At 45.1% G+C, this 23189-nt stretch overlaps 1 protein-coding gene across 13 annotated transcripts in view; it reads left to right on the plus strand.

Moving 5' to 3' along the window:
• LOC139542363 (basement membrane-specific heparan sulfate proteoglycan core protein-like) overlaps positions 1–23189 on the plus strand; it is a 161402-nt gene that overhangs the window by 74497 nt on the left and 63716 nt on the right. For all 13 annotated transcript variants that reach the window (XM_071347685.1, XM_071347689.1, XM_071347692.1 and 10 more), the window contains 23 exons: positions 723–848; positions 1089–1292; positions 1559–1678; positions 1821–1952; positions 2479–2623; positions 3538–3689; positions 4119–4259; positions 8364–8527; positions 9020–9199; positions 9841–10037; positions 10298–10445; positions 10753–10880; positions 11703–11789; positions 11908–11966; positions 12305–12366; positions 12655–12795; positions 13314–13487; positions 14505–14678; positions 15013–15131; positions 15309–15420; positions 15682–15795; positions 16016–16143; positions 17614–17700. In XM_071347685.1, the coding sequence (XP_071203786.1) occupies positions 723–848; positions 1089–1292; positions 1559–1678; positions 1821–1952; positions 2479–2623; positions 3538–3689; positions 4119–4259; positions 8364–8527; positions 9020–9199; positions 9841–10037; positions 10298–10445; positions 10753–10880; positions 11703–11789; positions 11908–11966; positions 12305–12366; positions 12655–12795; positions 13314–13487; positions 14505–14678; positions 15013–15131; positions 15309–15420; positions 15682–15795; positions 16016–16143; positions 17614–17700 (3094 nt within the window). The remainder of the gene's footprint in view (positions 1–722; positions 849–1088; positions 1293–1558; positions 1679–1820; positions 1953–2478; positions 2624–3537; positions 3690–4118; positions 4260–8363; positions 8528–9019; positions 9200–9840; positions 10038–10297; positions 10446–10752; positions 10881–11702; positions 11790–11907; positions 11967–12304; positions 12367–12654; positions 12796–13313; positions 13488–14504; positions 14679–15012; positions 15132–15308; positions 15421–15681; positions 15796–16015; positions 16144–17613; positions 17701–23189) is intronic.

Raw genomic sequence — 23189 nt, forward strand, 5'->3', positions numbered from 1 at the left:
GAAAGACGTCAAATAGTATTTGAACCCAGGTGTGGTACCATGCCTGCTGCACGGAGACTGCCAGAGCTGCTGTAGAAACGATATGACTGTTCTGTAGCTATTTCTGGATGAGGAGCATGGAGATGACGACTAGCTCTCTGGAGATCTGTGAGAGTTCACACAGGAATGTTATGCATGTGTGCACCTAGAGTAGATGTCTGACAACGTTTTGGTTTTGGATTGCCCAAGAGGACTGCGAAGATTTTTGCATGGCATGAGTTTAGTTACAGATATGTCTGTTTGCAAAAAAAAAAAAAAAAAAATCTGAGTTTCTGTAGTGTGTAAATCGTCAAGAGTTTCTTCATAAGGATCTCAATTGCCTATCGAACAAGGCCATGTCCCACCTACGGTACAGTACAGTAAGCTGTTAGACCTTTGAGAAGCCCCAGGCCCGAGCATGACCTGCAGTGACCCAGGAGGGTCAGTGGAGGCTGGAGAAAGAAGGACGGTTCATAGTAATGACTGGAATGGAACGGTATCATACACATGGCGTCTGTGATACCATTCCAGCCATTACAATGAGCCCATCTTCCGATTTTAAGTGACGCCAGCCTCCACCTCGGAAGGTCTCCTTGTATTAAACCAGACTTTTGAACAGCAAGGGTTGTGTTGTGTTGTGTGGTGGCCTTTTACCTGTGCATGTCTGACCCTTGAACCCTACCCCCCTCCCCCGTCTCTCTCAGTGGTCCCCAACCCTCTGCCCTGCATGAAGGATGAGCACACGTGTCAGGATGGGGGTTGTATCCTTCTGGAGTACCTGTGTGACAACAGACCTGATTGCAATGACATGAGTGATGAGCTGGATTGTGGTGAGTGGAAATGGCATTGGTGTGGTGGAGTGTGGTGTAGTGGAAATGGCATTGGTGTGTTGGAGTGGAGTGTGGAGTAGTGGCAAAAGGTCTGAAGTTTGTTGTATCCTAAGAAGAGCGTCATATCTGGATATTGCCCTGACATGGCTTCTAACACCATGGCGTCTACAGCCATATCTCAGGGCAACTCTGGTTATGGCTGTATGAACCGTATTTATAAACTCTTTTTGATCTGATCAGATAAGATTCAGCCTGGACCAGTGACCCCCACCCCTCCCACCACCACCCCCATCAAGAAGTCCACACGCCCCCTTGGCCCCCCTGACCCCTTAGGGCCCTGCAAAGTGGACCAGGCCACCTGTCAGAACGGGGAATGTGTCCCCAGAGACTACCTGTGTGATGGAGAGAGGGACTGCTCTGACGGCAGCGACGAGTTCAGATGTGGTGAGAATCAGGGACACACACGAAGACTTCAACAGTGCAGTATACGCACAGGGAGGCACACAGAAGGAGGGCGAGAGAGGAGGGCAATAGTCTTCTGTGTGCCCTTTTCTATCTCTCCCTTTCATCATCCTTTCACACACACACACACACACACACACACACACGATCGTCAGTCACAAAGCTTTGCATCTGCTTCATGTCAACACACCTGATCAATGTGTCTGATTGAAGTGCTCCTCTGATCACGCCCCTCTGTCTGGCTCCAGGCACTCCCTCTCCCTGTGAACCCAATGAGTTCAAGTGTAAGAACGGCCGCTGTGCTCTCAAGCTGTGGCGCTGTGATGGAGACAACGACTGCGAGGACAACTCAGACGAAACCAACTGCCGTGAGTTCCACATCCAACGTTTATTGATTGAACACTAAAGGACCGTTCTTCTAGTCCTAGACTAAAAAGCACTTTCAATTGTGAGTTTCTTTGTTTACATGAATGAAGATGAAGTCATTTTCTATCTCTTCTTGTGTTCCAGCCACCAGAGGTCCAGGTGACACGTGTGCCCCAGAGCAGTTTGTGTGCCTCAGTGACCGCACCTGCATCCCATCTAGCTACCAGTGTGATGAGGAGCCTGACTGCCCTGACCGCTCGGATGAGTACGGCTGCAGTAAGTTCCTGACCATCATACCGTCTCTCTGTCTTTGTCCCTTTCCGTCTTTCTCTGTCCTGTCTCTTTCTGACAATCTTGCTCTAGCTCTGTCTCTCTCCTCTTTCTCATTCACTCTCTCTCCCTCAAAACCTCACCCCCCCCTTTTCTCTCTCTTTCTCTTTGCTCTTCTCTTTCTCTCTCCAACCCAATTTTCTCTGTGCATCCCTCTCCCTCTCACCTGTGTAGTCACCCCGTAGGTTTCTTTATACCGTGACCACTGAAGTGACTCCATTCACACTGTGGTGACAGAGACAGTGCAGAATTGTCCATCCATGGCAAACAGTTTCATTTTTTTCCGGACTTTCCATCATGTTTGTGCCTCACCAAAGAGATTGAGTCCACAAATAAACCACTGCCCTTTTAAATTGGGTTTGGGTAGTGGGGACCAGTTTTGAAATGTGTGTGCGCCATCATGTGTCACACAGTGCATGCATACTTGGCTTTATAGATGCTCATATTGTTTTCTCATAACTTTCCCTTTAAGCTCCTCCCACAGTGACCAGTCCCCCGGAGGAATCTTTTGAGGCGGAGCGGGGGGAGACGGTGACTTTCAACTGTGTGGCAGTTGGTGTTCCCACCCCCATCATCACCTGGAGGCTCAACTGGGGCCATATCCCCATCAGTGGCAGGTGAGTTGGTACAGTCCTCCTACTCCTTCCAACCTTGTCTGGTTCACCCCATAACAGCTCTTATCACAAACTTAGTTCGACATTTAGGCCAATGTCCCCTTTCTGAATGACCCCAGCCTGAATCGATGGGATGTTAAGTTGTGTTTGAAAATGTGTGTGTGAGTGTTGGCAAACATTCGACTCTAGAAGATGATATTAAAGTTGATATGCATCATATAAGTATTTCATGTGGAGTTCTGAACCCCTCTGTTGCGAGATACAAGTGGCTTCTCTTCAAACTCTGTCTGTCTGATGCCATTATGGAAGAGAGGGTTGATCTGTGCAGTGATAGCTCTGGAAAGAAAGCCGGGATTAATTTGTGGGATTGTGTGAAATGAGTCTTGCGTATAATTGATTTGAAACAGACCATAACGATTTTGAAATTACTGAGGATTTGTCCGCTATCCAATCTCGTTAGCCCACAAAATGCAGCATTTCATGCATTGCTGATTAAGCACGGTCATATATCTACAGACAAGAAATGTTTGATGTGATTCAAAGAAGACTCATCTTTCAAACACTTCTGTCAGTAACAGAGAGCTTACTGTACATCCATTGAATGGCTGTTTTATACAGTAAAGTGCTATATTATCTGTCATACCATACAAATACCATACAATAAATACCATACTGAAAGCCTAAAGTTGCAGAGAGTATGCTGTATGGCACTTCCTGTAGTAATATGTCAGTTCAGGAAAGCGATTTATAGTCATAATATTCCTTGTCCTCTGAACACTCTTTAGACACTCCAGTGTTAACTTTGAAAAGTGAATCATCACTGTTTGATTAGAGGAGAGTCGAACACAGGCTGCGGTATTTGATGTGGTTGAAGCATCAGTGTAATGTAAGCAATGTATGTGTATCGGTCTTCCCAGGATCTCAATGACCAGTGAGAATGGGCGTGGCAGCCTGACCATCCGTGACGTAAAGGAGGCGGACCAGGGGGCGTACACCTGTGAGGCCATCAACGCCAAGGGCCTTGTGTTTGGTATCCCTGACGGGGTGCTCAGCCTCACACAGAAACCAGGTATGTACTCTATTGCCTGAATCACACTATAGGGCCAAGCTAAGCCATGCCTAGCTGATCTGGCCTTGTTATGCATGGTTCCATCAAAGCTGCTGGGACCATGCTGTAAAGGATAGCTGCTGGGACCATGCTGGAAAGGACAATGTGAGAAGGAAAGATCAGAGCCAGCAGGGTATGGTTTGTGTTGGCTCTGTAGTGGGAATCAGGTATTGTGTACTACTCTTCCCTGGAATGAGCCACCACAAGACTGTATAAAGACCATATAATGAATTATTTCAATAATAAAATAATGGCTTTGTGAGTATATGAAATGCCTAAAATGTTATGTCTGTCTGCATCTATTTGCCTGTTCTATGTCTGTTTAATGTCTTCTATTTGCACCATGCTGTCCTTTCGTTCAGTTTTGTCATCCTCTCTCATCGTCACCAGGAAACTGTCCCAACGGTCACTTCAGTGTGGAGGGACGTTGTATCTCCTGCTTCTGCTTCGGCATCACCAAGAACTGTGGGAACACTGGACGCTATCGAAACCAGATCAATCTGCGCTTCACTGAAGAGGACGACTTCAAAGGTACTGGACTTCACCAAATACTAATGCCTGTCATACACATCATGATTGATGTAATTTTTCCTTAACTAAACATTTTGTGAAAAAGTCAAGACATTTGTAATTGATTTTACTGAACATAAAAAAGGTCTTTAACCTCTTAAACATAATGGCAAAATGTAGATTTCCGCCTAAATAGACAAACCCAAAAGTAACTGCTATTCATGTGTAATTACATGATTCTGACATGCAAAAACGTCTGGGAGAGGACATCTGGGAGATTATGAGGAAATTATCTGAAGATAGATAGGGGTTACATAGTTCAGAATACACAAGATCAAGCACACACCGTTTTTTTGTTTTTGAAGTCATCTTTCATTGACAAGCTATAAGTGAATTATTGATGACTAGAGCTGGAAACACACATCAGATGGCTTCCATAACATGTGATCAATATCAGAAGAAACAAAAAGGGGATTGATAGACCTAACAACTAGAAATGGGCAGATGTTTTAGTAAGTGGTGTCAGGTGTGGTCACGTGTCCATAAACCTCTCCAAAGTGGCATATGCCTGTAAATTAGATCATTCTATTGCTATTACATCTCTGCAATCCCTAAATGCTATTTGTTCAGTATAAAAGCACAATCTCTACCATATCAACCTCACTCAAACATTGTGTTGGTGTTAGAAAGCAGACTGTATTGCAATCATCTCTGATGGCTGGTCGAATGTTCGTGGGCAAGGAATAATTAACTACATCATCTCCACCCCTCAACCTGTATTCTACAAGAGCACAGACACAAGGGACAGCAAACACACCGGTCTCTACATTGCAGATGAGCTGAAGGCAGTCATCAATGACCTTGGACCACAGAAGGTATTTGCACTGGTGAAAGACGATGCTGCAAACATGAAGGCTGCTTGGTCTAAAGTGGAGGACACTCACATGTGGAGGACCCTACCCTCACATCACACCCATTGGCTGTGCTGCTCATGCATTGAATCTGCTCCTCAAGGACATCATGGCACTGAAAATAATGGATACACTCTACAAGAGAGTGAAGGAAATGGTTAGGTATGTGAAGGGTCATCAAGCTATTGCAGCAATCTAACTCACCAAGCAAAGTGAGAAGAATAAGAGCACCACATTGAAGCTGCCCAGCAACACCTGTTGGGGTGGTGTTGTCATCATGTTTGACAGTCTCATGGAGGGGAAGGAGTAAAATGGAGGGGAAGTGGAGGGGAAATGGAGGGGAAGGAGTCAAATAAAATTTGATTTGATTTGAGTCTCTCATATAAATGGCCATATCAGTCTGCCGATATGGACAGCCCCTTCAAGAGGATCCTCCTGGATGATGCATTTTGGGAGAGAGTGGTAGGCAGCCTGAAACTACTGAAACCTATAGCAGTAGTCATTGCACAGATTGAGGGAGACAATGCCATCCTGTCTGATGTTCAGCCTCTGCTTGCAGATGATTTCTAGACTATAATTTTACAGATGTATGTTACAGATGTACATCTCCCAAACGTTTTTGGGAGATGCAATGGATCATTGGGGATTATTCAATATTCCCTTTTGTTGTTCAGTGAAATCATCCCATGTGAAGAGTCAACTAATTTAATTAAAGTTCAATTCGTAACAATTTTTATTTTATTTTTTCTATTGGAAGGATTTTAAAATGTGCAATTATGTCTATTTAAGGTAAAAGGTTTATGTTTCTGTCTCCATATGATATGGTAAATATATCCAATGCAAAAAACATCAACATTAAAATGAATTAATTAATTTGGATATATTTCCGTTAATTCCCATATATTCTTATTAATTCCCATATATTCCCACGGTACATTTCCACCTCTGAATATTCCCCAAAATGTGCAACCATAATCCAGGGTACATTCAAGTGTCCTTTCAACCTCTCCAAAGTGTCCGAATGTGGTAATTTCACTGTTTTTGTACACTGGATGTGCCTAAAAGTTATTGCTCACTATAAAACTAAATCTCTACAACACCAACCTCTCTCAAACATTGTGGTGGTGTCGGGGGACATACAAGGGATATCCAAGTGTTTTGTCAACCTCTCCTAACTGCCTGAACATTTAGCCTTGGCATATCCAATGTGTTGGTCCCACATACAAATTAACTGTTAATAAAAACAATATAAAAGCAGCATGTACACAATTTAGTTTTTAAAGGTCTTATCAAACACAAACTTGGTTATACACATGTCCTTCACTAAAAAAGGTGCAAAAATATAAATAAGCTGAACTATTTACAAACAGCATTCATGTTCGTTTTACATCCCAGGTGTAGCTATTTCGATTTCACTTTCACCGTAGCATGTGCATGTCGTGATAGTCTTTAAAGCAGTCCCTCTCTGCCATCAGCTGTTTATCCTGTCTCCCTGTAGCGCTGTCTCACAGTACGGACATTGCAATTTATTTCCCTGGCCACATCTGCAGTCCTCATGCCTCCTTGCAGCATGCCTAAGTCACGTTCACGCAGATGAGCAGGGACCCTGGGCATCTTTCTTTTGGTGTTTTTCAGAGTCAGTAGAAAGGCCTCTTTAGTGTCCTAAGTTTTCATAACTGTGACCTTGTTTTTCTACCGTCTGTAAGCTGTTAGTGTCTTAACGACCAATCCACAGGTGCATGTTCATTAATTGTTTATGGTTCATTGAACAAGCATGGGAAACAGTGTTTAAACCCTTTATAATGAAGATCTGTTTGGATTTTTACGAATTGGCTTTGAAAGACAGGGTCCTAAAAAAGAGACGTTTCTTTATTTGCTGAGTTTATAATTCCAAAGTAGTTATTGTCTAACATTGAAATTACTTGTTACATAGGCCTATGTAAACTAAATTCAAACCATAAAAAGCAGACAACTTATAAAAAATGAAGTACATATAGTAGATTAGCTATTTAAAGTCATGAAAATAATTTACTTACAGATCTTAAAGTGGATCCAATCCTTCTAGAAGGCAATCTTCGTCAGCCGAGTCGAAATCCTCGTTGTCCAAATCGCTCCGCTGATCTGAGTCCGACCAGTATTATATTCAAAGCTTCTATGTCGGTATACTTATTCATAGCTGCCTTCTTTTTAGCTTCCTGTTCAACATTCTTTGTTTTTTCCTTTTTTGTCCTCCCTTGAGAAGCCATCTTTTATGCTAAAGCGAGGAAATTAAAGCAATGAAATCTGTTTACAATGTTATGTAGCGTGCTCTGTGCAACTCATCTCTAAGCCAGGTAGCAATAGTTCAAATCAAACTTTGTCACATGCGCCAAATACAAAAAGTGTTCAATAGTACGCATTAAAGGTTCTCGGCCTTGCTTTGTCTCACCCAGGTCAACTGCATATCCCTGGAAAGCTTATCTCATTGGCTACAAGACTGCCAAGGTGGTGTAGTAGCCAATCGCCTGTGTAATGGATGCCTTCGGCTCGTAAGCAGGCAACATCATATTTTTCATGCTCCAAGATATAGTCACTCGGTGGACATCCAATGTTGCCATTAAGTCACACATCATCAGATAACATTTGATTCCTATCAACCTAAGGATTAATTTCATACCCCCCATGTAGCTATAGTTCAAACAAAGATCAAATGGAAGCTTACCTTGTAAGATGTTTGCTGTTTGGTGAAAACGTGTAAAATAAACATTTTGACTCTCTGGGCTGGAGATCAATAACGGTAGGTCACAGGCAGACAAATAAGACATCCCGGCTTTCAGTGTGTATAGACGTATTCTGTGTTTATTTAGTTTATGCTTCACAACGCTAACCGGAATGTAGGTAGCAGGCGTCTTGAAATGAGGTCATCGCTTCGGCCTGCCCTTATACATTCGTATGCCCATATATGATAGTAAGTCACACCAAAGATTTTAAGGCGCTGATCAATAACCAAGAAAACCAAGCTTTCCGCAGACACCCTGCTTTTGCAGGCTACCGTTCTCATACCAGACTGAATTGAATAAAACAAATCTAATAGGGTCCCCAAATATGGGGACTTTACATATAAGAGGTTTTAAGCATGACAACTTTTGTTTATACATGCAAAGCATGAATGTCATAACTGGTACGAGAAAACTCTCTCTTATTTCATTTTCCCTGCCTCCCTCCCTAACTCCAGGAGTGAACGTGACTTACCCCTCTCGGCCGGGCACCCCTCCTCTCTCCTCCACTCAGCTTCTCATCAACCCAGAGGAAGAGGAGTTCCAGCTAGTCGACCTATCACGGCGCTTCCTCATCCTGGATTCATTTTGGACGCTGCCACGCCAGTTCCTGGGAAACAAGGTGCGGCATCATCACTACATCAATTCCTGCTTTGCACTACTTTGGCCGTGTTCCCCTGTTCAGACATTACATGCATCAACCAATGGTTGCATGCCACGTCAGGCACCATACTGCTATACCATAGGATGTGGTTAGCTGATATGCAAAATACCTATCCAGGCGTTGGTAAGGTTTGGCATGCATCAGTAACCTCTGAGCAGGAGAACACAACCCTTGTCTCTCCAATGACTCACCTTGACATCATGTTGAAATGATCTTACAACAGCAAGATAACTACTATATGAATTATAAATGAAATGCTCATCTGAAAGTGTCAGCACACAGAAAGTGTGTCAGAAATGTTTAAGTTATATTCAAAGGAAGACGCTCCCCCACACTGCTTGTGTTACTCTTATTAAAGGCTTATGTTTCAGCGTCACAGCCTTCGTCAGAGCTTTGTCTGGCTTATATAACTATAAAATGAATACAGCGGCGGTATGTCTGTTTATTTAGATTGACTCCTATGGAGGGTCCCTGAAGTACAAGGTGCGTTACACGCTGGCCCGTGGTGAGACTGAGCCTGAGGAGAAACCAGACGTGGTCCTGACCGGGAACGGTCAGAGACTGGTCTACCGCAGGGGCAACCCCACCCCCTCCAGAGAGGTCAACCAGAAGGAGATAAAGTTTACTGAGGTGGGTCCATCTGCCAACAACCACCCCACTTTTAGCTTAGTTTGATTCATATACACTTTGTCAAGCTCTTTATGAACAAAACAATGTAACTGTCTCTAGTCCTTATTTGTACAGTATAGCAGGGTTCCCCAACTGGCGGCCCACGGGCCAAATTTAGCCCAAGGGTGTTTTTATTTGTATCCTCCCCCAAACACACGTTTGTTTTTTATTGTTAGATATAAAAGACTGTATAAATACCAGCAAATCAGCTGCAAGTGATTTGAATTTTGGAAATCTGTTCCAAGGTATTCCCACACATAATAGAGATATACAGTATGTGATCATATACGAATGTAAGCAAGGTTTGAAATTATTATGTTTTAGTCAAATATGATCTATTAGGGCTTTCTTGCGGTCAAATTGCAGTTGACAAATTATTTGTAGAAAAAAATCTGCTGAATCTAATTGATGATCCCAGCAGTATAGGATCAGTGGTTTAGGATAATTTGTCTACATCTTATCTATGATCCTATACTGGCTGACATGTTGCTGTCTAAGCCTTCCATGTGCAGTTAATGACCATTGTTTTAAATGTAGCCTTCTGGGCCATGTGTGATCATGATCACTGTCTGACCTCCGATGGTTTGTGTGTGTTCTTGTAGGACAACTGGCAGCACTCGTCGGGTCGCCAGGTGTCCCGTGAGGACCTGATGATGACGCTGGCCAGCCTGGAGAGCATTAGCATCCGCACCGTCTACGACAACCACATGGTGAGCGTGGCGCTCAGCGACATCGTCATGGACACCACCACTGTGGAGTACAACGTCCATGACAATGCCAAAGATGTGGAGGAGTGCAGGTGAGATCCCATAGACTGACTTCAGCCGAGGTTAAGATTTGAATTAGATGTTGTTTGTTATCGCTCCATAGAGTCACGGACACTAAAAAGTGACTTAAACCGTGACAAAAAAAGAGGAGGAGTGCTTAGAACCTTTTAGTGCCTGCAACTGTAGGTATATGGTAAATAAATTAGCATAGCATTGTATTGTATTGTGTTTGAATTGTAGGATAGTTTCTGTGGACAGTTGTAATGGCTTCCATGGTGTGTGTTCCTCCCAGGTGTCCCCCTGGCTACTCAGGACTGTCCTGTGAACAGTGCTCCACTGGCTTTGAGCGTGTTTCTGGAGGGAACTTCCTGGGATCCTGTGCTGGATGTAACTGTAACGGACACGCCAGCGCCTGCGACCCCATCAGTGGACAATGTCTGGTGAGGACTCCTCAAAACACAACGTTATCATTATACTAAAGCCTGGCTGTGAATGACAAAGCTTTGAAGTTGTATTCGAGCTCTGTCTTTCAGCTGTAAATTGAATCTGTTGCGAATGTGTCGCGAATGTCTAGTAAACGCATTGAGTTGGTGGCTCTCACAGTCAGTGGCTGAATTGTTAACCTGACTGTAGTAGCTGTTTGCAAAAGTACCAGTCATTTGCTGCACATTATTTGTTCAATGACCTGTGGACAAGTGTACATAATATAGAGGTAGTAACTGAACTACATTCCTCTCCTTCCATCAGAGCTGCCAGCACAACACTGAAGGTCCTCAGTGTGACAAGTGCAGACCAGGCTACTTCGGTGACCCCAGGCGAGGTCGCGCCGATGACTGCAAGCCCTGTCCCTGCCCATACACTGAGACATCCCGCAGGTGAGGGGTCACCATGAGGTCACACACACACTCACACACATTCACACACACACACACATACAGTACATGGGAGTTGGGGAGTAGTGAACTACATGTAGTTCGAATAGTAATTTAACTACCTTTTCCAGTAGTTTGGTGGTAGTTGAACTAAATTCAAATCTAGGTAGTGTTTTCAGTAGTTAATAACTTTTTTGTCATGCTGCGGTGTAGCTAACTACTGGAACTACACACTACTTTTTTTGCAAAAAGTAGGCAATAACTTCCTATCGTTTTCAGCATCAGACCTGCCTAATTCTCACTTGAAACATAGTTTGTGTGTTTAATAGGCACGTTTATAGATTCTGTTAACATATGACCCCATAGTGATCTGTTCTGGTGATTTGCAGTCTAATGTTTCAGATTTGCATATGATCATTTTGGGATGTAGTGAACTACTTTTTCAAAGTATCTTTAGTTCAGTGAACTATACTTTTCTTAAGGGGAGCTTTAGCGTAGCTTAACTTCTTCCAGTGGGAAGTAATTGATAGCTTGGTTAGCTATATTTTCAGAGTAGCTTCCCTGTGTGGGTCTGTGTGACACATACTCACACAGACACACACACAAACACACCATGGGAGAGAGATAGAGAGATGGAAAGAGCTTTTTCACACAGCAGGTTTACGTCCATGTTGGGTAGATTCACTGAGCAGTCCAGAAGAGCTCTGGGCTAGCTTATTCATTCATTGCTGGTGTTGTCAACTTGTGACCGCTCTCGCTACCCATTAACCGGCAGCTGTAAATATTAATGTACAAATCCTGTGACGTTTGTTTGTGACTCCTCAGGTTTTCCGACACCTGTTTCCTGGACCATGACTCCCAGGCCACGTGCGACGCCTGCACGCCAGGCTACACCGGCCGTCGCTGTGAAAAGTAAGGAAGTGACATTTTCCCCTTTTACCTCTGCACTGTCTTTAAAGAAATGCTAGCTTTACTATATATGGAATAGTTCTAAAAGATGTTTATGAAAGTGTTTGTTTTTTCCCCATAGGTGTGCATCTGGGTACCAGGGTAACCCACTGCAGCCCAATGGCAAATGTTTTACAACCCGTGAGTGTTTTTCTTGTTTTTTGGGAGGGGGTGGAACGTACATTTTTAGGCTTGAATGTGTTAGGAAAGTTATTCACCTGGACGGTTTTACCCAGAGACATTTGTACATATAAATCATGACTCTGCTTTATAGTGCATGCCATGCTTTATGTCCTACTTTACCTGTAAGAGCCTTGGTCTTGACCCAGTGTAATTATTAACATCAATCATACCTGCTGAGAAGGTGTGGTCATTGGCCTGGTATGTCGAGTGATTGTGAAGGGGTTAGAGTTGGTGGAGCACCCCCAGGTGTTGATCCATCTCCACTCCCTCTCTCTCTCTCTCCCTCCCTCCTTCAGCAAACTCAAAGTGTGATATTCGAGGAACAGTGAATTCCAACAGCAGACCATGCGCCTGCAAGGTAACACACTACGTTGCTATGGCCTACTGCACTTCATTTTCATGGCCATAGTTTGAATGGGGCTTTATATTAGATGTATTAGTTTTGATATGCTGTAGTAGAAGATTAGACTCTCAATCACCAACACTTGAACACCATTGTCAGTTCATAGAGACAGTCTTGAGCCCGTTTAGCTTTGCTGCTGTTGTACAATCATCCTTCATGATTACAGACAGTGAATGATGAGCCGGTTGGACAGCCAGCGTTACATGGCAGATGTGCGTGGCTGATGTTTTCTGTGTGTTGCAGTCCAACGTGGTGGGGTCGCAGTGTGACGAGTGTAAGAGCGGCTCCTTCCACCTGACGGAGGACAACTCAGAGGGCTGTCTGCAGTGCTTCTGTATGGGCGTCACCAAGCAGTGTGTCAGCTCCACGTGGAGCCGAGACCAGGTCAGTAGCCTGGCCTTACTAGCACGCACACACACAACTTCTATAAGGCATGGGGGTTAGTGGACGGGGGGCACATTTAGGGATCTGAAAATAAAAACGAATGTACACGCACTGGCCTTAGTATACCTGGGCATGGGAGTAACCATACTATACTGACTCCTAACAGTCAGCCAACAGACAAACAGTTTTCTACTGCAAGCCGGGAGTTTCCAGCTCTGGTCCTGGAGATATACTGGGTGTGAAGGACCAGCGCACTTTGATATAATCAGCTAATCATGATGTTTGACGATTTGCTGAATCAAGTGTGTTAGTACTGTGAGTTGAAGAAGCATGCTCTACAGCTCATGGGTGAAGTAGTGCAGACACTTTAGTGGTCAGGAAATACAAGGAATGTACAAGCACATCCCAAACCACAGCAGTGCATTGAGCCTGTCTTAATGTACCCGCACCCTTTTAGCTTGTACTTTGAGGAGAGGTGTTATGGGTCTAAAGTGTGTTTGTGTGTTTGCGTCCCCCAGGTCCGTGGCGGTGTGAATGGTCAGCTCTTCTCCCTCTCCAACGGAGCCAATACCAGAACCATCACAGACGGCATTGCTCAGAGAGGCTCCTCGGAGGTGGTGTATCGCTCCTTCTCTGACATCCCCAACGACATCTACTACTGGGTCCTACCAGACAGCTTCAGAGGAGACAAGGTGAGAGAGGGGAGAGAGTGGAGACAAGGGGAGAGAGGGGGAGAGAGTGGAGACAAGGGGAGAGAGTGGAGACAAGGGGAGAGAGTGGAGACAAGAGGAGAGAGTGGAGACAAGGGGAGAGAGTGGAGACAAGGGGAGAGAGTGGAGACAAGGGGAGAGAGTGGAGACAAGGGGAGAGAGTGGAGACAAGGGGAGAGAGTGGAGACAAGAGGAGAGAGTGGATACAAGAGGAGAGAGTGGAGACAAGAGGAGAGAGTGGAGACAAGGGGAGAGAGTGGAGACAAGGGGAGAGAGTGGAGACAAGGGGAGAGAGTGGAGACAAGGGGAGAGAGTGGAGACAAGGGGAGAGAGTGGAGACAAGGGGAGAGAGTGGAGACAAGGGGAGAGAGTGGAGACAAGGGGAGAGAGTGGAGACAAGGGGAGAGAGTGGAGACAAGGGGAGAGAGTGGAGACAAGAGGAGACGGGGGAGAGAGGGAATAGAAGGAAGACGGGGAGGGGGGAGAGGGAAGACAGGGAGATGAGAGACCAGGGGAGACGGGGTAGAGAGGGAAGAGAAGGAAGACGAGGAGGGGGGAGAGGGAAGACGAGAGACAAGGGGAGAGATGAGTGGTTGGAGGCTTTGACTCTTTTTTTTACACTTGCATGTATTTCTCCTCTTACCCTGAGAGTAGACTATAGGGACAGGAGAAACTGTCATCCACGTTTATTTTTACTGAGTAGTCTTCCCTCTGGAAGCAAGGTGTGATTTAAATGTGGTCATGCTAGATGTCACCGTCCACATGCTCTCTCAACATGTGGAAACTATTGAGGCTTTACGTACCTAAACGAAGAGAAGCTCTTTACTTCTGGTTGGAGTTCATGGTCACGCACTTGTCATCATGTGACCCGTGACCTGGCTAGCCTGACCCGTGACCTGGCTAGTCTCATGGAGTGAAATACCTTTCCACTGTCCAGTAGAGTTAAGAGAATGGTTGTTCTAGAATCTTGAACGTCTCTTTCTGACATGTTGTTGCCAGGTGACAGCCTACGGCGGGGAGCTGCGCTACACCGTGCGCTACGAGCCCCGGCAACGCTCCCTGGTGATTGACAGACAGCCAGATGTGGTTCTCCAAGGCAACGGCATCTTCCTGGAACACTTCTCCCAGATTAAGCCCCTCCCCCCCGCCACTGTCACTGTCACCTTCAGAGAGGTGGGTCACCGTGTGTGTGTGTGTGTGTGTGTGTGTGTGTGTGTGTGTGTGTGTGTGTGTGTGTGTGTGTGTGTGTGTGTGTGTGTGTGTGTGTGTGTGTGTGTGTGTGTGTGTGTGTGTGCACTCAGGTGCTCGAGTGCTTGTTTTTTGACTGATTCTAAACAGTTTGTAATCTTAACATCAACATGTTGTCTTCGTTGATGATCTTGTTTAAATTACCTAATTAGATTACCATTACCTAATTTTGTCTATAATCCCAACTCCAGTCCTGAGTTTGCCATGGCTGTGTTGCACAGAGCGTCGTTTCTCTCTCCCTGTGTTTCCTCCCTACCAGTCTGCATGGAGGCGTGCTGATGGACAGCCCTGTACACGTGAACACCTCCTCATGGCCTTGGCTGATACTACAGTCTTCATGATCAGAGCCACCTACGCTGACAACATGGTTGAGACCAGGTAAAACCGAACCAGGTGCCCTGTAGAGATTCACTCCGAATGATTCCACATGATGAGGATTCTAAAGAATCATTTAGGAAACAGCTCTCAGTAGGCGCTACTGTAAACACCCACGTGGATGATGTTGTTATGGTTGTTGTTGTTGTTGCCTCACCTGTGTTGTTGTCTGTTGTTCAGTCTCTCAGACATCAGGATGGACATTGCAGTGCCACATTCCACAGGCAACGAACAGGCCCTGGAAGTGGAGGAGTGTGCCTGTCCCCAGGGTTACAACGGTCCATCGTGTCAGGTACAGCACACGCATACCACAAAAATCTATGTACTGTACATCCCGATCTTATAGTTCCTCCTCTGTTACCTCTTCTAGTTGTAAAGTTCCAGTGTGCTCACTTTGTTCCATGGTCCTGTAGACGTCTTGGAAAGAAACACAGAGTGGGATTCTAACAGCATGCTGTAATGGAACGGCAAGACAGTCAACTGTGCTGCCTGCGTTGTTTTCACTCCATGGCCCTTGTTGTTTTCCCATGTCTTTCCATCTGTTTCTATACAGGAGTGTGACATGGGCTACACCCGTACAGGCTCTGGGCTCTACCTGGGTACCTGTGAGAGGTGCGACTGTAACGGCCACGCCAGCGGCTGTGACCTGGAGACAGGCGCGTGCTTGGTAAGTCGCTCCACCCTCCGGTTGTAATGTATGCCATGAGGACAGTGCTACAGCTGCACTTGGCTTTGAAGTCTGCTATGGAATGCGCTAATTGTTTCTTGGCGAATCTCAACATGTGGAAACAGGTTCAGAACACACATGGGCTCATAATAGGATTTCACTGTTCCATGGGTGGATCCACCACTCTCTCTCTTCCCTCTCATGTGTCTCCCTTTTTTAGCAATGTCTTCACAACACGGCCGGCCCAAGGTGTGAGCGCTGTTTGCCAGGTTTCTACGGCAACCCTGTGACGGACGGACCTCAGGCTTGTCAGTCCTGCCCCTGCCCTGGCACTTCCGCCAGCAACCAGTGAGTTCACTCCTTCTCGTGTACTCTACAGCAGCGATCCTCAACTGGTTGGTCGCAACCTAAATTTGGGTCACAGTAGCATTTGAATGGGTCGATTGTCTCTGAGTATTTATTTCAATGAAAAAGTACTCCAGCCTGAACTTAAACTAGATTACTAAAACCAGCTTGAAAGTGGTAGAAACTCATTAAATAATTGAATCTCTGTACAATTCTATTGGCAGCTCTATTCTGAGGATTTTGCTGATTTTGTGGTCTCAAACTAGTGACCTTGTATATTAGTATTATTCATCAAGAATCTGCTTGATGAATTGCTGCAATTACTTTCAAAATCTAGTATTAAAAATAGTTTTCGGGCTTCTAGAATGGCACAGCGGTCTAAGGCAGCGCATCGCAGTGCTACAGGTGTCACTACAGACTTCGGTTCGATCCCGGGCTGTATCACAACCGGCCGTGATCGGGAGTCCCATAGGGCGACGCACAATTGGCCCAGCATCGCCCGCCTGGGAGGACTTTACTTGGCTCATTGCTCTCTAGCGACTCCTTGTGGCTGGCAGGTGCCTAAAGACTGACCTTGGTTGTCAGTTGAACGGTGTTTCCTCCGACACATTGGTGCGGCTGGCTTCCGGGTTAAGCGGCCGGGTGTTAAGAAGCATGGTTTGGCGGGTCATGTTTCAGGGGACGCATGACTCGACCTTCACTTCCCGAGCCCATTGGAGTTGCAGCGATGAGACAAGATCGAAATTGGGGAGAAAAAGGGGGTAAAATACAACAACAAAAAATGGCAATGTTAATATTGGGTCGCGACTGAGACAACCGGGTTTAATTTGTGTCCCAAGGCAAAACCAGTTGAGAAGCAATGCTCTACAGTAGTGGTTCCCAAACTGTGAGGTGCAAGGGGTCGGAATGGAAGGATTAGCTTTTCTAGCACATAGATATTGTTGTAATTTTTTTGTCACTCAAATATCACATGAATACACATTAGACATGGCAGAATGTATAGAATTGCAAGAAAATGTGCTTTAAAACTGCAACATTTTCTTTGGACCTCATGACAAAATGTGTAGAGTTGTAGGAAATAAGATTTAAACAGCAAAATCCTCAGGATTATTCGCAGGATGTTCCCCAATGCTGGAAGGGGGGCCCTGAGTGAAAACGTTTGGGAACCCCTGCTCTTCAGAACAGAACTACACCTTTAGATGGTTCAATGTCTCTGGAACAAGCTCCAGACTTATCGTCTTAAAAAACATCTTTAATCTACTTATAAACATGTGTCCATTCACCTGATGGGTCAACCTCATAGAGATCATATTTCATTCTGTGGTCAACCTGCTCTTTGTAAAGACATTTGATCTGTCGTTGACTGGTCATGCAGTTCCACTGTTGTGTCAGCTATAACCTTGATATTTAGAATACGGAGTAGGGTTGTATACTGGTTTACAAGACTGATAAAAGTATTTTCCTTTCCTGCAGGTATTCTCTGTCTTGCTACAAGGATACGGACGGTCAGCCTACATGTGATAACTGTCCCCCTGGCTTCACCGGCCGGCGCTGCGAAAGGTAAGACACGCTCCATCTCCACCTAGCCCTTCCAGCCTTACGGTCAGCTGTTTACTGGTCAGTGGTCTGGGGATGCTGGGCTGGCCAAAGCACGGAAAGCAGAGGTGACTAGTCTGGCACCCACTTGTTTCCTTTATAAAACGGGTATAGTAGCATGTCTGTCCGATTGCATCCCTCTTTCCAACCAGTCATGATTGATATGTGAGTGTTAGTGGAGTAGTATGTGAGAAGAAAATCTCAAACCAACGCCACCCATTCCAGTTAGTTAGTAAAGGTTTCTCTGGGTTGGGTTTGGTCTCCGCAGTAGCAGTGCTCTTTATGCTATTTGAGAGGTCCATATCTGTGTTGTATTAATGCGCTTGGCAAACGGACATTGTGTTTATCAATGGGCATTTTTGTTTTAAAAATGTGTCTGGTGTTCCATGGGATTACACGTGTAGTAATGAGTTGTGTTATTACTTTCCTTGTCGTAAAAGCCAGTAAGTGGTGAAACCAAGTCTTTCGTGTTTGGACTTGTAGTTGTGTCCTGAGGAAACCTTATGTCACATGGTTTTTGCTTTCTCTCCTTTGCCTTAGCTTGATTGCTTTGCCAGAACTTTCTCTGAGTCTCCTGCTTTAGCTGCTTGTTAAAAGGTTTAGAAGCTGTGGGCTAATACTGCCAGTGTTTATGCCTGGGCCACGTTGACATTATTCTCTCTACAAGGCATAAATCTATTTTCTAATGTCATGTCTGTTTGACGAATCTTTGCTACTCGATGTGCAAAGATGACGATGAGGTGACTGGGTAGACAAACATTTGGTATGTTTTGATAAGTTGACCCTGCCCTATGTCTCATTTTAATGTTTTGATCATTAAGAAAACAAGACAGTTGTGTGGACCCGTACCTGCAAGAGGACTATGAGGGTTTCCTCCCGCCGGGGTGTGGTGAGGCAGTGTTCAACTTTAGCCTGAGGAAACATGTGGTGCCAGAGGGCAGTGGAGACGAGGAGGAGAGGGAGGAGGATTATGATCAGGAGGAGGAGGAGGACACACGCTACAGCCCACAGCCAGACGAGGAGAAGGAGGAGGAGATAAACTACAGTCCACAGCCAGACGAGGAGAAGGAGGAGGAGATAAACTACAGTCCACAGCCAGACGAGGAGAAGGAGGAGGAGATAAACTACAGCCCACAGCCAGACGAGGAGAAGGAGGAGGAGATAAACTACAGTCCACAGCCAGACGAGGAGATAAACTACAGTCCACAGCCAGACGAGGAGAAGGAGGAGGAGATCAACTACAGCCCACAGCCAGACGAGGAGAAGGAGGAGGAGATAAACTACAGTCCACAGCCAGATAAGGAGGAGGAGATAGACTACAGTCCACAGCCAGACGAGGAGGAGGAGGAGATAGACTACATTCCACAGCCAGACGAGGAGCAGGAGCATGAGGAGACAGACTATAGTCCGCAGCCAGATGAGGAGGAGGAGGACACTGAATACAGCCAACAGCCAGATGAGGAAAAAGAGGAGGACACAGATTATAGCCAAAGACCATACACCCCCACATGGAGCCTACTGTCCACTACCAGCCACCGTACCCAACCCACTCACCCTACCATCCCTACTCGCCCTACCACTCGCCCACCCACTCCCACTCGCCCAGCCACTCACCCTACGACTCCTACTCACCCAACCACAACCACCCCCATAGCTGACATGGTCCGAGTCCACCTGAATAGGACTGCACCAAGGCTTCCATCGCTGAACACGCCCAGCCCTGAGGTTAGAGAGCACAGCTTCCAGTTCCTAATGAGGCTCCACATGAACCGCTTCAACCAGCGCCTCAGCATGCTGGAGAGCAACACCCTGGACATCAAGGAGGGCATCCAGGCCATGAGGGGCCAGCAGAGCAAACTCAGCACCCAGCTGGAGACGCTGCAGTCACAGTCTGCCCTGGAGAAGAAGGAGAGGGTGGGCGGACTGGAGAGTAGCTACACAGACATGGAAACTCGTCTGAGAAGGCTGGAGGGTCGTCTGGAGATTGTGATAGATGGGTTTACTGCCCTGGCTCAGGAGATGAACAAGGTGAAACGCGTCAGACACAGAGCACGGTCTGCTAAGGAGGCGATGGCTCTGCCACCAGTGTCCACAGCCTTAGTGCCAAGGGTTACCACAGTTCGACACTCCTTCAGGACTTCTCAATTAACAACCTTGACAACACTGAGATCCACTGTCGGGACTCAATCCACAACCACCAGGTCACAAACTAGAGCCACAGTCCCCAAAAGCTTACCCACGCCCCATCTCCCTGCTAAGAAAGCCACAATGGCCCATAAGTCCACCACCAAAACAGTCAAACAAACTAGATCCACCAAAAGTAATGTCAATTCAAAGTCCAGCCCAAGACAAAATACTACCATAAGTAAACCCAGGACTAGCTCTAGAGCACGTAGTACAACAAAGCCTAGCACTAGACCACGTAGTACAACAAAGCCTGAAACAAAGACTACGATGGCCAAGAAGCTTCATGTGACAGCTAATAAGCGCTCAACACAGACACGTCAATCAAAACCAAGGGAAGCTGAAGAAGACCTGGCTAACACTAAATATCAGCTGGCACCACCATCCCATAAACGCAAGCCTCCAACACAGGTGTCCAAGTCACGTAATGAAGCTGCTAAAAAGGAAAAGGATGCTTCTCGTGCTAGGAGCAATGATAGAAAAGACAGTGCCTCTAGATCATTTGCACCTCATTCAAAGGTTCAACCCAGGGTTAAAATCATAGCAACAGTTGTCAAGAAACCATCCGACTCAAACAATGGTAACTCTAGACCTAATTTGGAAACCATTGCTCCAGACTCATACCAGTTGGCACCACCGTCCCACAAAGTCCAGGAAGTGTCAAAAGCTAAAACAAGTTACTCCAAGAAAGTACTCACCACCACGTTGGCACCCACCAAAATGGCCTCTACTTCAAAGCGTTCCAGGTTAACAACGAAGAGTAAAGTCAAAACTACTAGTTCCAAGAGACGCCCACAGAAGAAGAAAGCCCAGCCCCAGTCCAATGTTCTGGACCTGCTCAAACTAATTCAAAGGAATGATCAAAAATCATCCCAAAAGAACAAGAAACAGAAGCAAGGTGGTTCCGATGGTTCTTTTCACATTGTTCTAGGAAGGCTGGCCATTCCAATCAAAATTATCCCTGATTATTAGGTACATTTATATATATTTTTAAACTTGAACAAATTTCAACATTTATCTAAAATAACCTGTTTGTGGTCCTGATATTTATGCTTATTTTTATTATGTATTTGTATCTATGGAATAAGTCAAATTCTATATTTTTTTTATAAAGGACTGCGTGAGATGAGAGTAACTTCTTCATGTAGAGGCAACATTGTTATTGTGTTTAAAGCTGCATCATGAAATAATATACAGTTACCATATTCAAAGTTGTGTATTTACAGGAGTTGTTTGGTGCTATTTTCCTTGAGCCCAGTGGGTCAGACTACCTCAAGACGTACACATACAGTATTTAGAGAGTATTACATTTCAACTTTCACAGCAGACTTTATAAATTACCCCTATTATACGGACAAATTGTACATGTAAAATTGGTTTAGCACAATCATGCAGTGCATTCGGAAAGTATTCTGACCCCCTTGACTTTTTCCACATTTTGTTATGTTACAGCCTTATTCTAAAATGGATTCAAATTTTTTTCCCCTCATCAATCTACACGCAATATCTCATAATGACACTTCATTAGCAAAAACAGGTTTTACAAAACTGAAATATCACATTTACATAAGTATTCAGACCCTTTACTCAGTATTTTGTTGAAGCATCTTTGGCAGTGATTACAGCCTCAAGTCTTCTTGGATATGACGGTACAAGCTTGGCACACCTGTATTTGGGGAGTTTCTCCCATAATTCTCTGCAGATTCTCTCAAGTTCTGTCAGGTTGGATTGGGAGCGTCGCTGTACAGCTATTTTCAGGTCTCTCCAGAGATGTTCGATCGGCTTCAAGTCCGGGCTCTGGCTAGGCCACTCAAGGACATTCAGAGACATGTCCCGAAGCCACTCCTGCATTTTTCTGGCTGTGTGCTTAGGGTCGTTGTCCTGTTGGAAGGTAAACCTTTGCCCTGAGGTACATGTACATGTTCTAGGAAGAGTCTTGGTGGTTCCAAACTACTTTAATTTAAGAATGATGTAGGCCTCTGTGTTCTTGGGGACCTTCAATGCTGCAGAAATGTTTTGGTACCCTTCCCCAGATCTGTGCCTCGACACCGTCCTGTGTCAGAGCTCTATGGACAATTCCTTTGACCTCATGGCTTGGTTTTTACTCTGACATACACTGTCAACTGTGGGACATTATATAGACATGTGTGTGCCTTTCCAAATCATGTCCAATCAATTGAATGTACTACAGGTGGACTCCAATCAAGTTGTAGAAACACCTCAAGGATGATCAATGGAAACTGGATGCACCTGATCTCAATTTCGAGTCTCATAGCAAAGGGTCTGAATACTTATGCAAATAAGGTGTTTCTATTTGTATTCCTTTATACATTTGCAAAAATTTCTAAAAACCTGTTTTCACTTCATCATTATGGGGTATTGTGTGTAGGTTGATGAGGACAAAAATCAATGTAATCTATTTTAGAATAAGGCTGTAAGGTATCAGAATGTGGAAAAAGTGAAGGGGTCTGAATACTTTCCGAATGCACTGTATGTGTATACTAGTGGAGGCTGGTGGGAGCAGCTATAAGAGGATGGGCTCACTGTAATGGCTGGAATGGAATAAGTGGAACGGTATCAAACACATCACACAAACAGTATGGAAACCACATTTTTGACTCTGTTCCATGAATTCCATTCCAGCCATTACAATGAGCCCATCCTCCTATAGCTCCTCCCACCAGCCTCCACTGATGTATACTATACAGTACTGCCAGTTAAGTATTTGAAGTGAGTTTGCCCAAGCGTTCCGCCGTCCCTATGTTCAGGTGTAAATCTATGTTTTAATTCCATCTGCTATTACGATTGGATGACTATCGATATGATTGTGTATGTAAATGTGATCCGTGATTGTGGTGTATTATGTATTTATAGCATTCATTCTGCCCTTGCTGCCTTGTGATTGTACTTCAAATTATTTATTTTTTTGCTTACTGTGCATAACCCGAATAGCAACATGAAACATGTAAAATGTCAACCCATTTCTTTACCTCAATAATATCCCAGATTTTGCTTCATCATGCATTGGTCAGATAGTTTCCCAAAAACCGTTTTAGCTTCTTACTGTAAAGTTAGACTGGACAGGTTTTTCCAAAGTCCCATTGAAGCTGTGCGTTTGTTGGCTGTTCAACCGTGGAGCTTCCAGTGACAAGGTAAGAACTGGAGCAGCTAGGGTAGCTCTCCCCTAGGGTGGCCTGGCCTATTGGGCTCTTTAGCTGGACAGAGCTTTGGTGGATGGACATAGTGCCTCAGCTTGCTTCTTCTTAGTT

Source organism: Salvelinus alpinus, chromosome 17, assembly GCF_045679555.1.
Source record: "Salvelinus alpinus chromosome 17, SLU_Salpinus.1, whole genome shotgun sequence".
NCBI classification, from domain to species: Eukaryota; Metazoa; Chordata; class Actinopteri; order Salmoniformes; family Salmonidae; genus Salvelinus; species Salvelinus alpinus.